At 45.0% G+C, this 18,016-nt stretch overlaps 1 protein-coding gene across 1 annotated transcript; it reads left to right on the top strand.

Moving 5' to 3' along the window:
* The first annotated feature begins 4,453 nt into the window (after positions 1 to 4,453).
* LOC138527235 (fap1 adhesin-like) lies at positions 4,454 to 8,845 on the top strand. Its single transcript, XM_069638350.1, has one exon. The coding sequence runs from the start codon at positions 4,454 to 4,456 to the stop codon at positions 8,843 to 8,845; it is 4,392 nt and encodes a 1,463-aa protein (XP_069494451.1).
* Positions 8,846 to 18,016: the final 9,171 nt, after the last annotated feature.

Below are 18,016 nucleotides of genomic sequence, written 5' to 3'. Positions count from 1 at the left end.
CATATTGGGAGCAGTGTCCCTCAACACTCTAGCCTTAAGAAGGGCACGAAGGCCAGAGAGCACCTCCAGAAAAGGCCTTGTCAGAGTGTTGCAAGCCACCAAGGACACTATGGGAACAGTTCCCCTTGGCGTTACCAACAGGAGTAAGGACAAGAAAGGCAAGGAATAACTGGGTCTTGTTAACCAAAGGAGCGCATGGCCTGGAAGCAAACCCTAAGAAAAGTGTGGGAATAAGTGCAAAGGTTGCTAACACATGGTTGCAGGAAGTTATCTAAAGACAGCCAGAGGATGATCTAGGAGACCATTCTCCTGGTTATACTCACAATAATTGGATCAGAAACTAAGGCAGAAAGGTTACCAAACAACAGCTAAGAAACTGACCACGTTAGCCAAGAGAAGGTTGCAGATGCTGAACTGCTGGACCAGGAGAAGGGAGTCATTTTCCTGGTATTCTCTATATGTGTAGAAACTGAACTGTGACTGGGGTCAGGTCCCTTCTGAGTCATACAGGGGCCAGACCACCCCCGCCTAACAGTCCTCCCAGCATACCCTGCCAGCACTTGCCCTCGGGCAGCCTTTCCCCGTGCTAGCCCAACCTAGTCCAACTGTCCATCGCACGTATCCTCCCTCCTGCCTCTCTTTCCCCTGGCACTTGCTGTTTTGGCCCCTCCAGCACTTGCTTACCCCTCCCTTTTTTGGGCACCCCTCCTGCACTTCTCACCCCCACCACCACTTACCACTTTTGCCTTGCACTTGCACGGTAGGATTTTCACAAGGCCAATATAACCGTTATTGTTTTTTTCTTGTATGTTTTCATTCCTATGCCCCCCCCCAGGCCCCAATTCTGTCTTGAGGCACCTAGAAACACTTGTGTATAAGCGCCATACAGATGTCCAATAAATAAATAAATAAAATATGAACAAAAACACACCCATAGGGCTGATCCTATTGAACTAGGAGTATGGAACCATTCTCCTGGTATTGTCTGCAAGTGCAGAAGTCTAACTATTATCAAAGACTGATAGAAATACGCCCAGAACACTGATCCAACTGAACCAGGAGAAGGGAGTCATTCTCCTGGAACTATGTGTTTTGTTAGTAGTAGGCTAGTTTGGACAGAGGATGGATACTTTAAATTGGACAACCACCCTGATGACGAGCACCCCAGTTATTCTTTAGTTAGGTAGGGAAACCCCTTTAGGGAGAGAGAAAGATCGTTTTGTTCACTATTATTTAAATGAAGATCACAGTGGAAATATCACCCCTTTGTCCGACTCCTTACTCCAGCAGGCCACGCTAACTAGCCTGAAGTTACTCCTTGAAGAGGACTGTGCCAGTCCATTAGGATCAGCAAATACTGAGTTTGGTTATCTGTACATGTCTTTTGCCCGCTTAACTTCATTAGAACAATTGAATTGAAGAGTTAATTTCCTAAATGAGTTGCACGCCTATTTTACGGAGCAGTAGGAATGGATGTTTTATTCAAGAAATCAAAATGACAAATGCAATGGGCGATGCCAAAGTGATTACACCAGCTCATAGGATAAAGCTTGGAGAGCCAGAGCACGCTTGGCAACGTCCAGCTGACATATTGGTAGGCAAATCAATCCAACACAGGCTTTCACAAGGCAGCATCTGCTCCACCATCAGGACATGAAGATGCGACGCCGCCGCCCAGATAGCCCCCAGGGCCAATGAGTACCAATAATTGCCCCGCTCTTCTGCGCAGGGTCTTGGACAGGACTGCTGGTATTGCATTTTTATACACTTCTGTTCCGATGTGCCCTGCAGAGAAGAAAACAATGGCAAAGTAATGGGAAAAGGTGCCAATTTGATATCTCTGTAGATGGGTACTGAAGGCACAATTGCAGGGCTGTACTCCCGGCAAGGTTGCTTATTTTGGAAATAGGGAAAAGGGACCCCTTTTGTGTGCAAGCCACCGCTATGCAGGGCAAGATTACTAGTCATGAGTACAATCTTACTTATAATCATGCACACCCCCCATTGCATGGATTTATTTTATTGGTGTTACTCTCACGCGTCTTCCATGCACCACCAGCTTGGACACTCCGCATTGGTGATTGAGCCCATGAGGCATGCCATCACCTCCTTTCCACCCTGTGCCCACTCCCCTTGAGATATCCTCCCAGACTTTAGGCAGATTGCAAACCTCTTCCCATAAACTACTCAAATGATGTGAGCCCCATTCAGAAACTCAAGGCTGTGGCGGATTGTGTGACCCACACATCAGCACAGTGAAGCACACTGAGACTGCCTCATTGCTACACGCTGATTCTGTGAACCACACCATGACTGCCTCATTGCTACATGATGATTCTGTGAACCACATCATGACTGCCTCATTGCTACATGATGACTCTGTGAACCACACCATGACTGCCTCATTGCTAAATGCTGATTCTGTGACCCATACCATGACTGCCTCATTGCTACACGATGATTCTGTGAACCACACTGAGACTGCGTCATTCCTACACGCTGATTCTGTTAACCACACCATGACTGTGTCATTACTACACGCTGATTCTGTGAACCACACCGAGACTGCCTCATTGCTACATGATGATTCTGTGAACCACACTGAGACTGCGTCATTGATACACGCTGATTCTGTGAACCACACCGAGACTACATCATTGCTACATGCTGATTCTGTGAACCACACCGAGACTGCCTCATTGCTACATGATGATTCTGTGAACCACACTGAGACTGCGTCATTGATACACGCTGATTCTGTGAACCACACCGAGACTGCATCATTGCTACATGCTGATTCTGTGAACCACACCGAGACTGCCTCATTGCTACATGCTTATTCTGTGAACCACACCATGACTGCGTCATTACTACATGCTGATTCTATGAACCACACCGAGAAAACCTCATTGCTACATGCTGATTCTGTGAACCACTCTGAGACTGCGTCATTGCTACACGCTGATTCTGTGAACCACACCATGACTGCGTCATTACTACAGGCTGATTCTATGAACCACACTGAGACTGCCTCATTGCTACACGCTGATTCTGTGAACCACACCATGACTGTGTCATTACTACATGCTGATTCTATGAACCACACCATGACTGCCTCATTGCTAAATGCTGATTCTGTGACCCACACCATGACTGCCTCATTGCTACACGCTGATTCTGTGAACCACACCATAACTGCCTCATTGCTACATGATGATTCTTTGAACCACACCATGACTGCCTCATTACTACACTATGATTCTGTGAACCACACCATGACTGCCTCATTGCTACATGATGATTCTGTGAACCACATCATGACTGCCTCATTGCCACATGATGATTCTGTGAACCACACCATGACTGCCTCATTGCTACATGATGATTCTGTGAACCACACCATGACTGCCTCATTGCTACATGAAGATTCTGTGAACCACACCGAGACTGCCTCATTGCTACATGATGATTCTGTGAACCACACTGAGAAAGCCTCATTGCTACACGCTGATTCTGTGAACCACACCATGACTGCCTCATTGCTACATGATGATTCTGTGAACCACACTGAGACTGCCTCATTGCTACACGCTGATTCTGTGAACCACACCATGACTGTCTCATTGCTACATGATGATTCTGTGAACCACACTGAGACTGCCTCATTGCTACACGCTGATTCTGTGAACCACACCATGACTGCCTCATTGCTACATGATGATTCTGTGAACCACACCATGACTGCCTCATTACTACATGATGATTCTGTGAACCACACTGAGACTGCCTCATTGCTACACGCTGATTCTGTAAACCACACCATGACTGTCTCATTGCTACATGATGATTCTGTGAACCACACTGAGACTGCCTCATTGCTACACGCTGATTCTGTGAACCACACCATGACTGCCTCATTGCTACATGTATGATTCTGTGAACCACACCATGACTGCGTCATTACTACATGCTGATTCTGTGAACCAAACCGAGACTGCCTCATTGCTACATGATGATTCTGTGAACCACACTGAGACTGCGTCATTGCTACACGCTGATTCTGTGAACCACACCGAGACTGCTTCATTGCTACATGCTGATTCTGTGAACCACACCGAGACTGCCTCATTGCTATATGATGATTCTGCGAACCACACTGAGACTGCGTCATTGCTACACGCTGATTCTGTGAACCACACCATGACTGTGTCATTACTACATGCTGATTCTCTGAACCACACCAAGACTGTCTCATTGCTACATGATGATTCTGTGAACCACACTGAGACTGCGTCATTGCTACACGCTGATTCTGTGAACCACACCGAGACTGCCTCATTTGCTGCATACTGATTCTGTGAAACACACCGAGACTGCCTCATTGCTACATGATGATTCTGTGAACCACACTGAGACTGCGTCATTGCTACACGCTGATTCTGTGAACCACACCATGACTGCGTCATTACTACATGCTGATTCTATGAACCACACCGAGACTGCCTCATTGCTACATGCTGATTCTGTGAACCACACTGAGACTGCGTCATTGCTACACACTGATTCTGTGAACCACACCATGACTGCGTCATTACTACATGCTGATTCTATGAACCACACCGAGACTGCCTCATTGCTAAATGCTGATTCTGTGAACCACACCATGACTGCCTCATTGCTACATGCTGATTCTGTTAACCACACCATGACTGCCTCATTGCTACATGATGATTCTGTGAACCACAATGAGACTGCGTCATTGCTACACGCTGATTCTGTGAACCACACCATGACTGCGTCATTACTACATGCTGATTCTATGAACCACACCGAGACTGCCTCATTGCTACATGCTGATTCTGTTAACCACACTGAGACTGCGTCATTGCTGCACGCTGATTCTGTGAACCACACCATGACTGCGTCATTACTACATGCTGATTCTATGAACCACACCGAGACTGCCTCATTGCTACATGCTGATTCTGTGAACCACACTGAGAATGCGTCATTGCTACACGCTGATTCTGTGAACCACACTATGACTGCCTCATTGCTACACGCTGATTCTGTGAACCACACCATGACTGCCTCATTGCTAAATGATGATTCTGTGAACCACACTGAGACTGCCTCATTGCTACACGCTGATTCTGTGAAACACACCATGACTGCCTCATTGCTACATGATGATTCTGTGAACCACACTGAGACTGCGTCATTGCTACACAATGATTCTGTGAACCACACCATGACTGCGTCATTACTACATGCTGATTCTATGAACCACACCGAGACTGCCTTATTGCTACATGCTGATTCTGTGAACCACACTGAGACTGTGTCATTGCTACACGCTGATTCTGTGAACCACACCATGACTGCGTCATTACTACATGCTGATTCTATGAACCACACCGAGACTGCCTCATTGCTACATGCTGATTCTGTGAACCACACCATGACTGCCTCATTGCTACACGCTGATTCTGTCAACCACACCATGACTGCCTCATTGCTACATGATGATTCTGTGAACCACACTGAGACTGCTTCATTGCTACACGCTGATTCTGTGAACCACACCATGACTGCCTCATTGCTACATGATCACTCTGTGAACCACACTGAGACTGCCTCATTGCTACACGCTGATTCTGTGAACCACACCATGACTGCCTCACTGCTACATGATGATTCTGTGAACCACACTGAGACTGCCTCATTGCTACACGCTGATTCTGTGAACCACACCATGACTGCCTCATTGCTACATGATGATTCTGTGAACCACACTGAGACTGCTTCATTGCTACATGATGATTCTGTGAACCACACTGAGACTGCCTCATTGCTACACACTGATTTTGTGAACCACACCATGACTGCCTCATTGCTACATGATGATTCTGTGAACCACACTGAGACTGCCTCATTGCTACACGCTGATTCTGTGAACCACACCATGACTGCCTCATTGCTACATGATGATTATGTGAACCACACTGAGACTGCCTCATTGCTACATGATGATTATGTGAACCACACTGAGACTGCCTCATTGCTACATGATGATTCTGTGAACCATACTGAGACTGCCTCATTGCTACACGCTGATTCTGTGAACCGCACCGTGACTGCCTCATTGCTACATGATGATTCTGTGAACCACACTGAGACTGCCCCATTGCTACATGCTGATTCTTTGAACCACACCATGACTGCCTCATTGCTACACGATGATTCTGTGAACCACACTGAGACTGCGTCATTCCTAGACGCTGATTCTGTTAACCAAACTATGACTGCGTCATTACTACACGCTGATTCTGTGAACCACACCGAGACTGCCTCATTGCTACATGCTGATTCTGTGAACCACACTGAGAATGCGTCATTGCTACACGCTGATTCTGTGAACCACACTATGACTGCCTCATTGCTACACGCTGATTCTCTGAACCACACCATGACTGCCTCATTGCTACATGATGATTCTGTGAACCACACTGAGACTGCCTCATTGCTACACGCTGATTCTGTGAACCACACCATGACTGCCTCATTGCTACATGATGATTCTGTGAACCACACTGAGACTGCGTCATTGCTACACGCTGATTCTGTGAACCACACCATGACTGCGTCATTACTACATGCTGATTCTATGAACCACACCGAGACTGCCTCATTGCTACATGCTGATTCTGTGAACCACACTGAGACTGTGTCATTGCTACACGCTGATTCTGTGAACCACACCATGACTGCGTCATTACTACATGCTGATTCTATGAACCACACCGAGACTGCCTCATTGCTACATGCTTATTCTGTGAACCACACCATGACTGCCTCATTGCTACACGCTGATTCTGTCAACCACACCATGACTGCCTCATTGCTACATGATGATTCTGTGAACCACACTGAGACTGCCTCATTGCTACACGCTGGATCTGTGAACCACACCATGACTGCCTCATTGCTACATGATGATTCTGTGAACCACACTGAGACTGCCTCATTGCTACACGCTGATTCTGTGAACCACACCATGACTGCCTCATTGCTACATGATGATTCTGTGAACCACACTGAGACTGCCTCATTGCTACACGCTGATTCTGTGAACCACTCCATGACTGCCTCAATGCTACATGATGATTCTGTGAACCACACTGAGACTGCCTCATTGCTATATGATGATTCTGTGAACCACACCGAGACTGCCTCATTGCTACACGCTGATTTTGTGAACCACACCATGACTGCCTCATTGCTACATGATGATTCTATGAACCACACTGAGACTGCCTCATTGCTACACGCTGATTCTTTGAACCACACCATGACTGCCTCATTGCTACATGATGATTATGTGAACCACACTGAGACTGCCTCATTGCTACATGATGATTATGTGAACCACACTGAGACTGCCTCATTGCTACATGAGACAGCCTCATTGCTACACGCTGGTTCTGTGAACCACACCATGACTGCCTCATTGCTACATGATGATTCTGTGAACCACACTGAGACTGCCTCATTGCAACACGCTGATTCTTTGAACCACACCATGACTGCCTCATTGCTACACGATGATTCTGTGAACCACACTGAGACTGCGTCATTCCTACACGCTGATTCTGTTAACCACACCATGACTGCGTCATTACTACACGCTGATTCTGTGAACCACACCGAGACTGCCTCATTGCTACATGATGATTCTGTGAACCGCACTGAGACTGCGTTATTGCTACATGCTGATTCTGTGAACCACACCATGACAGCGTCATTACTACATGCTGATTCTGTGAACCACACCGAGACTGCCTCATTGCTACATGCTGATTCTGTGAACCACTCTGAGACTGCGTCATTGCCACACGCTGATTCTGTGAACCACACCATGACTGCGTCATTACTACATGCTGATTCTATGAACCACACCGAGACTGCCTCATTGCTACACGCTGATTCTGTGAACCACACCATGACTGCGTCATTACTACTTGCTGATTCTATGAACCACACCATGACTGCCTCATTGCTAAATGCTGATTCTGTGACCCACACCATGACTGCCTCATTGCTAAATGCTGATTCTTTGAACCACACCATGACTGCCTCATTGCTACACGATGATTCTGTGAACCACACTGAGACTGCGTCATTCCTACACGCTGATTCTGTTAACCACACCATGACTGCGTCATTACTACACGCTGATTCTGTGAACCACACCGAGACTGCCTCATTGCTACATGATGATTCTGTGAACCGCACTGAGACTGCGTCATTGCTACATGCTGATTCTGTGAACCACACCATGACAGCGTCATTACTACATGCTGATTCTGTGAACCACACCGAGACTGCCTCATTGCTACATGCTGATTCTGTGAACCACTCTGAGACTGCGTCATTGCTACACGCTGATTCTGTGAACCACACCATGACTGCGTCATTACTACATGCTGATTCTATGAACCACACCGAGACTGCCTCATTGCTACACGCTGATTCTGTGAACCACACCATGACTGCGTCATTACTACTTGCTGATTCTATGAACCACACCATGACTGCCTCATTGCTAAATGCTGATACTGTGACTAACACCATGACTGCCTCATTGCTAAATGCTGATTCTGTGACCCACACCATGACTGCCTCATTGCTACATGCTGATTCTATGAACCACACCATGACTGCTTCATTGCTAAATGCTGATTCTGTGACCCACACCATGACTGCCTCATTGCTACACGCTGATTCTGGTGTGAACCTGCAAGCTACTCATGATAAAATCCGGCTGATACATAAAGCTAGTTAGAAGTGTGACTTAGGTTCAGGAAAGGTCTTAACTTACACATGTGCCCAGTGGTAGATGGGTACCGAAACAAGTAGTGAAACTGCGGTCTCGGGCAGGGGAGAGGGTAGGCGGAAGCATAGTGCAACATGTGAGAAGGTGTTGCAGCCGGGAGAATTGCAATAGGCTAAGTGTCCTGGAACTAAGGCTCCTATTTCAACTTTACACTTGCACAAGGACAAATCCTCTCTATAGAATGGTGAATATGGTCGTAAAACGTAGAGGAATGGTAAACAGAAAAAAAATAAAGGCAGTGGAACACTGCTCCCGACCGTTCCTCCTCACTTCGATCACTGCATGTGCAAGTTATGCCAAATTCAACCTTCATTGGGCAAGTGTAAATTACGAGTTTGCACTCTGCATACAAAGGAGTACTCTGCACGTAAACTACTTCCAGGTTTGCAAAAGTGGTCTCTGCAGGGGGCATGCCATGAAGAGGCAATGGGCGGGTAATGCGAATGTGCTCCCACTTCTTGTAACCTTTCCTCTGTACTCCTGTCAGGTGCCAGCAAGCAGCACAGCTGTCAAACAATTAGGCGCCACTGCCCCTTTATACTCCTGTACATGGTCTTCAGGGGCCCCCATCAGTCCACGTAGAGGTGTCCCTTGACATGATGCTGCATTTATAACGCGCCTATACACGAGTGTTTCAAGGCGCGAGATCTAACAAGGCCAGCGCCAAGTTCCCTTTTGGGCCAACGTTTAAGGGTATTTATGCCAATGTGCCCGTCAGGCGTAACGCTGTCGGTGTGCACATCAGGGTACCGGTTCAGCCGCATCTCACTGGAAAGGTACAGCAAGGTGGCAGAGAAGTCATTGTCACCGTGTGGTGACAGCTGCCCGTACGTGTACCAGTGATATCTCAGGGCCAGTGCTGATGCCTATTACTTCGCCTAGGCGCTACGAGTTGGGTGCTTGCTGCCACCAGAGCCATGGAGCGCTACCCGGGCACTGCCTCTCTCAAGATCAAAGAGAGTTTGCAGGTGCATCGCTAAAAACCAGTTCATAGCATGTAAATGAGGGCAAACATGGCGTCCACGGAAACTGTGAGACAAATACATTTAGTAAAAAAAGCCCTACCTGATAGACCCCCGATCTGCAGCCCAAGCCCCATTCTGAGTCAGTCTCTTTCGTCTACTGCCCCCATAGCCTGACTCACAGCTTTGGCCAATGGGAGAACCAATGGAAGCACAGGTTTCATGATTCCAAGGCCCATTCCCAGTGTCTCTTCTGTCCCTGCATGCAGGCTTTCTTGTGCTCCCATGGGTACTGAGTGTGCATGCTCCTCAAGGTCTTATTTTATTGATTTTATGTTATTTTTGGGATTTGTAGAGCACACTGCAGCCCACAGGCATCGAGGCGCTGTTACAGGAGAATGTAGGTAGGCTTGATTCAGGGTTACAATGAATGCGGCCCAAACAGTACAGTTACTTAGGTAGTGTTACTTGGTTACATTACTGGTGGTTGCTAAGATTCATACAGACAAACGTGCTTAAGCATATAGTATAACGTCCATTCATCGTGGGATGTTTTTTTGTGGGTTTTTTTTAGAGTGAATTCTTTAACAACAAAAAACTCTTCAAATTATTTTTACGAATAAAACTCATTGAATATTTTTGGGGGGTTGGAATAATATATATTTGGGGTGTGAGTGTTCAGGATCATATAAAAAATAAAAGTGATTGGGTTTTTGGGTGGGTTGGGAACCCCCCAAAAATAAAAAAATAAAACATTTGATGAGTTTTGGTTGCAAAATCTGTGGTAAAAAACCCAGCGAAAAAACATCCCGCGATAAAATGACATAGTCCAAGTATATAGCATATAACAATTACATACAGAAATACATAGCCCACTAATTGAAATCAAAGGAAGCAAAGGGTATGTCAATGGTGTAGAGACATACTCATAGCCTAGACTTAATTGCTCTGCAGAAGGCTAAGTGAGAGGTAATCACCCTAATATGAGAAGAGAAGGGAGGCAGTTCCAGTACGAGGCGGCCATGTAGGATTCGATCTGAGATTCGAACAGGGCAATTCATCTTACTCCTCATTGCGCAGACATGCCAGCCTGACAGTGGGTATTCCCGACCCTTCCTGCATAGGCACCAAAGGGCACACCCTCATCGTATGACCCATTATGTGCCAAACTTGAACATTCTGAGGACAAGTGGTTGGATACTTCTCAGCATGCCATGTTCTCCACAGTTATGAGGGTGTGGCTGACTGTATTCAGAGTGTGTTGCAGAGAAAGCCCCGCTTTGCCACCAGTGCCACCACCTTTTGATCATCGTATGCCACCTGTGGTTGGTGCTACACTGGCACCTCTGCCTTTAGTCCCAGCAGAGACACTCCCAAACCTCTCTCAGAACCGCCTCTGCGTGTCTGTCCTACAGCACCAGTGGCTACACCTGTCCCATTAATACTCTTTGCAACTCCTCCCCAGGATAATCTGTTGGAAACATAAGAGAGGGCCTGTAATACCATTACAGGCCCTCTCACCAAGGGCAGGATCCAGGAACGGACTCAAATGCCGATGCAGGGCACGATTTGAGTAGGCCGCAGATGAAAAATACCCATGTCTTTGTGGCTAATGTTTTACAATCGTTAGGCTTTCTCAAACCAGTCATGGTTCCTGTCTCCATCGGAGCATTTTGGCTGCTTGTGGTTGCAGCTCTGTGTTAAACAAAGTCCCCTTCCAACTTGTCTGCATACACCTAATCTTGAAACATCCATTTCTTAACGGGTTTGAAAGAAATGTTCGTACCAACTCCTCCTTTCATCTCACACTGGCACAAGCTTGCTCTTTGCTTACCACTGGTAACATATGGAGAGAAATTAACATTGGGATCAAGGACCCTGAGAGCAGCAACCATGCTCCATTTCACTCAGGTCTATTCAAGGATTAAAAGCTGTCCCTTCACATGCTCAACATGGCATATTATCCGGACTGCATCTGGAGAAGAAGGGCAGGTTGGACCCATTCTTTGAAGGTCCATCTGGGAGCCCAAGATCGCATTCTATTATGAAGATAACTGCACACTGTTCAGGATGTTTGTAGATCTGTTCAAGTTTTTTTTTTCGATGACCAAATTGTCCAGCCTCTGATACTGAATTGTTTCTGTGTCAAGAGACGTGTCCATGATGGAGCTGACTGAAACAAAACAGCGTTTTTCCAAATCTGTTCCAGTTCTACTCCAGAATTCATCCAAGAATTTCCTATGAAAAGCAGTCTATAAATTCTTATGCAAAAAGAAGTCATTCTAAAACTCCTGATGAAACCCAACAAAACACTACATTTAAAACAATACAGAAGCGAAAAAATACCACTGTGAAGGAAAAACAGAAATCCCATCACTTGGAGGGGTGCCACCACAAAAAATGCTGAACTAGAAGGGTGTTTAATTCTTTATGGAAGGCCCACAAAGATGAAGTGAGTGGCAGAGGAAGATGCAGGGATATCTAATAGCATGTATTAGCCACTGAGATCCTGGGGTTAGTGATATAATGGAACTAGTGGAAAGGTCCATGTACACGGGCTAATGTGAGTAAAGGAAGATAAGTGTAAATATATTATGTGGTGTATTTGAATGTAATTTTTGTTAATATAAAAACCTTTTTTTAAAGGAACTTGCTCCTTTTACATGAAGGAGTAGTAACCTCAAAAAATATCTCACTGAGTCCGTTGAAAGTTCAACATAGTACATATAGCCAATTGTTGTATCTGCTCCGCATTGTCTTGGATTCCACTTACGGGTTTGGACTGAAATCTATAATGTTGAGCAATGTCAGAGTAATACAATTCACGTGCAGCATGATTCGAAATAGACATGAGATCATAAAATAAAGTAAATGTAAGTCAAATAAAGTTTAAAATGTGCATGAAGAATATTATTGATACAATAATACTTACCAAGAAATATTACAATGAATAATTATATAATAAATAAGTACATTAAAAAAATCTATTTATTTTGTTAGTGCTTAAATGAATTTTTGTTTATATGTTTTTTTTCAAATGTATATATTTTCTTAGTGTATGCAACTTGAAGTATGCTTTTAAAGTGGTATCCCTGTCCTGGGCCTTTTCAGCAGCTGATTGTATGTTATCATTGTTGAAATACACATTTTGTTTGCCTGGAAGATGAACTTGAAGTCTTATTCTTGTATGCGTAAGGCAGCAGCTCCCTCTAGCGGTGATAACAGGCAAAGTGGGCAGAACGGCTTTGGACAAACATAAATCTGGTCTTTTATTATATAGTATGATGTAATAGGCTTTCATACTCCAACTGCTAAACCCCTTCCCCCTGATAGTAGTCTCCCGGTGATGAGGCTTGTCTGACATTATATTTTCTCTTGGCCCCATGACTGGTTTACAGACCTCTGTCTATGGTGGGGAGAATGAAGGATAACGTTGGGAGGGATTTTGAGAAAGCTGGAGTAGGAAGCACACAGTAGGAGTTAGGTAGGTCAAGACCGTGAGGTGGGGTGGGTTTGTGTTTATTAAAGGTATGGTTATGTGGTGTTTGTGCTGAAGAAGTTCTCAAACACAAACTCAAGATGGCAGAGAGAGAGCGAGTGATGATTGGGAGGCAACAGGACTGTAGCGTATGGAGTTCCTATCCATACAATAAAAGTATCCTAATACTTCTCTGTGCGTCTCACAATTACTTCAGCGTGGTGACGAGGTGGCCGTAGGAGGAGCTCCACCCTATCACACAAATGAAAGGTGTCCCAGAAGCGACCCAGGAAGTGCCGATGACGCTGCATCAGGTAGTGCCACACTATGAAAAGCCGGTGTTGACCAGGCATTAGCAGAAGTCAGACACACAGTACCAAGTAAGTGGGATGACCAGCCCCTTGTAGCATTGCATGCGTCTGCCATGCTGCTTTGTTTTAAAAAATAAACTAATAATGAATTGACACTCCTCCTGCTAATGATTGATATTACAGAGAAAAGCTGCATATCCTGTTGGATAAGTGGGGAAAACAAAAAAAAGCTGATGACTGGCATCAAAAAGCAATGTGCATATAGAGCCACCTGCTGGTTGATTGAAAAAAGGGGGTGCAACAATCTGTGTTGGAAGAAAGGGAAAAAGGGCAAACAGAATGTAATGCTGCAATCAAACCCCATAACGACGGCGGCTGGTGAGCCCAAGCTACCTTCAATAATAATGCAGATTATTAATCCCCCCATGAGGATTTTGAGAGAACTGGGAATCCCCCTATTCCGTGGGACAGGTGGAAGAAAGCCTTTGTACATTACACCACAGTGGTATATGGCAGCAACTGCGGTTCAGAGAAAAGGAAGTCACTCCTATTGCATAGTCTGGGACTAACAGGACAAGAACAATACAATGGACCAGAACTACTGGACAGTGAGGCCTCAAACCTTAATGCATATGAGAAATGCACCGGGGAAATGGATAAACTTTATGAAAAAAAGACCAATATGATACTAGCAAGGTACCACTTCGGCATGACTGTCCAGGAAGAAGGAGAATCAGTAGAACAAAATGCTACAGCTCAAGAGATTTTTTATCCAAAACCTGCAGGTTTGGCTCACAAACGGAGTAAAGTCTTTGGGACCAGTTTATGCTTGAGTGCAGGAGAAGAAGAAGAAGAAGAAGAAGAAGAGAAGAAGAAGAAGAAGAAGAAGAAGAAGAAGAAGAAGAAGAAGAAGAAGAAGAAGAAGAAGAAGAAGAAGAAGAAGAAGAAGAAGAAGAAGAAGAAGAAAAGAAGAAGAAAAGAAGAAGAAGAAGGGGAGGAGGGAAGACAGAGGGGGCAGCGAGGAAGAAGAAGAGGGAGAAGGAAGAAGAAGAGGAGGGAGGACAGAGAGGAAGAAGAAGAAGAAGAAGAAGAAGAAGAGGAAGAAAAGGAAGAAGGAGAAGAAGAAGAAGAAGAAGAAGAAGAAGAAGAAGAAGAAGAAGAAGAAGAAGAAGAGAAGAAGAAGAAGCAGAAGAAGAAGAAGAAGAAGAAGAAGAAGAAGAAAAAGAAGAAAAAGAAGAGAAGAAGAAGAAGCAGAAGAAGAAGAAGAAGAAGAAGAAGGGGAGGAGGGAAGACAGAGGGGGCAGCGAGGAAGAAGAAGAGGGAGAAGGAAGAAGAAGAGGAGGGAGGACAGAGAGGAAGAAGAAGAAGAAGAAGAAGAAGAAGAAGAAGAAGAAGAAGAAGAAGAAGAAGAAGAAGAAGAAGAAGAAGAAGAAGAAGAAGGAGAAGGAGGAGGCTGGCCTGTGACTATGATAATGGACTTAAGCGCAAAATACTCACTATTCCCAAGAGACAAATTTGATATTCAATTCAAGGAGCAGAATTTGTTTTTCGACGTAGACATCAACCCTGTGGCATACAAAGGCGACAAATGTACATCATTGGTTGGTTTTTGGCCAAACTCCTGTTTAAGAACTGTAAGGCCCAAGGGAAGATATACGTGACAAGGAAGGGAAATATGCCCCTACTCTGCTGGGCACATCAGAAGAAGCTACAATTTAAGCTCAATCCCATTGCTGCAGAAGCAGTAATGGTGTGTGTAGACCAAGGCACAGTGGAGAACATGTTCACCCCACAGTTAAGATGCCTCAAAGGCTTTACACAGCAGATACTCTGAGACAGGGATCCATCCCAGTGGCCCAGTGGATGCAAAACATACCCGTCACCATGAGAACAGAAACAAAAAGAGAATTGGAGGACCTGGAAAACAAGGGATAATAAAAAGGATTGACAAGGCCAATTGGGTGTCACCATTGGTTGTGGTGAGAAAAGTAGATTTGTGTAGACCTCAGAGATTTAAATACGTTCATTACTCTGGACCTATATCCGTTACCCAATACACACAAGATATTGTCGACAATCAGGCCAACGTCTGTGCTCTCTACATTGGATATGACGGCTGCATAGCACCAAATCAGACTACAGGATGCATCTAGACATCTGAAGATGTGTATAACACCAGAAGGACTGTAGCAATACATAAGAATGGCGGTTGTTTTAGTTTCAGTGCCTGCAGTGATTCAAAGCGGCATGTACATATTGCACAATGGTGCAGGTGTGAGACCAAACAACTCTGAAGGAGTGTATCCTTTGAAAATTGAGTGGTGAGAAGAGTTGTGTGAGTCACAAATTTCCGATGGTCATGCCTGCAATTGTGAAACTACCATGGGAAAGAGCTGGGTTAGACATTGTTGCACCAGTGTACAGTGGTGGGCAAACTACATATTGTTTAGTTTTGACCTACTAACAAGGAAGGGTGGAGGTAATGCCTACTACTAATGTGTCTTGAAAGAGAGAGTGATTGGGTTCATGAAGGACATTTTCCAAAGAGGACTTCGGAGGGTTCTCTTAACTGATAATGTAGTACAGTTCAAATGGTGGGAGATGCAAGAGTTTGCAAGGGAAATGGCATAATGTTGCACAATAGTTCAATTCATCACCCACTGACTAATGGGATAGCTGGATGGTTCAATAGAGAAAAGAACATCATCAGATGGGCATGGTCCAATCAAAAGGACTGGAACAGGGCTCTACAGGAAAGTGTGGCGGCACACTGTTTCACCCCACATTCCACTACAGGAATATCATAGTTCGAATTTAGCTGGGGGAGGAAGCCAAACACAAAGTTAACACCATCATGGTTGCATAAAGCAAAGAAGATAGTGGTGGATCAAGAAGCCATTGATGTTAGAATAAAAAGAGTACAAGCGCAAAACAAAAGGGAGTATGACCTGAAGAGTGTGAAGGTTGACCAGTACCTGAAGATGGGTTGTTGGGTTAAGATCAAGTGGCCTAATGTGTTGAGAGATGGGCCTTTGAGATGGTCCAAGGTAATTCATGTGGTGGTCATGTGCATTGCTGTGGAGACAAAGGATGGAAGGGTATGTAACCTAGAAAGAGTGACTGTGTGCAAAGAGGCTCGCGAGGAAAAAGTAAGTGGCTATTCAATGGCATTAAGAAGGTCATTTTCCTTATCGGGAGAAACCCATGGGCGAAGCAACAGTGATGGAGCTATGAGGATGGAAATGAGAAGATGGTCAGGTTTGTTTAGATTAGACTTCTTTAGTTCAGCCAAGAGGATATTGTGGTAGGTCAGAAGAAGGTGGCGGGCAAACAGGATGTATTTCTAGCTGTGATTTCATCCAAATAATAGCCACAAGGCCTATCCAAACATAACAAAAATAGGTTTTCCCTACCTGACATATATTTAGCTGGGGTGCTTGTCGTCAGTGAGGTAGTCCAAATCAAAATAGTTAATCCCCCGTCCAAAAACTACCCTAAGTTGACCCTACCACTAAAGGTTGCATCAACCAACAAAACAAAAAGGAGTTCCAGGAGAATGATTCTGTTCTCCTGGACAGGCCTTCTCAGCCTTAAATAGTCTACTGTGTGATGTAGTTAATCAGTTCCTTTAATTCATCAAGGGGGCTCTTCCACCTTCTCTTGACTTATTTACAGTTCCCTGTTTCCCCACTTCAGGGTCTTGGCCGCTACTCCTCTGAATTTCCTTTGCATCAATATCTCTCTCATTTGTACTTGTTTCACAGTCTCTCATTCCACAGAGACTAGTGTCCCCGGTTTGTTTTACCACTTTGTGTTCTTCTAAGTAATACCATTTATGGGAACCAACATGGCGGTTCTTCTGTTCTTCTGTTCCTCTTTACTTATATCTTGACTTCTAAACCACTTAGACAAGTTTTACCAGTCTTTTGACTTTATTCACTATTTTTACTACTTTTGTAATCACTCAGACAAGTGTGAGGAGTCCCTCTGTATCCCTTATATATTTATCTGTTTTCACCATTACTGAGACGAGTTTGATGAGTCCTTTGGTATTCGTTATACTCTTTGCTGCTGTCATAATTACTGAGACGAGTATGATGAGTCTGTCAGTATTCGTTATGTACTCTTCTTCTTTTACAGTTACTGAGAAGTGTGTGATCAGTCTGTCGGTATTCGTGATACTCTGCTGTTTAGAGCCTGCCCGGCTTCAAGTGCCTTCCTTTCATTCTCTGCTTCGGTCTCCTCGGGTCTCTGTCCAGTATTCTGCTGGATGGTCTCAGTGTCATTGTCGGACCACGCGATCCACCTCCATGAGGTCATGCCATCACCTGACAATGCTTGCCACAAACACACGAGTCACTTCCCTGCT

This window comes from Ambystoma mexicanum, chromosome 14, assembly GCF_040938575.1.
Source record: "Ambystoma mexicanum isolate Mex_15411 chromosome 14, UKY_AmexF1_1, whole genome shotgun sequence".
NCBI lineage: Eukaryota > Metazoa > Chordata > Amphibia > Caudata > Ambystomatidae > Ambystoma > Ambystoma mexicanum.
This window is presented reverse-complemented; position numbering and strand designations above follow the sequence as displayed.

Coding starts and splice junctions, on each gene's coding strand:
- LOC138527235 (XM_069638350.1), top strand. CDS start 4,454: ATGACTGCGTCATTACTACATGCTGATTCTATGAACCACACCGAGACT.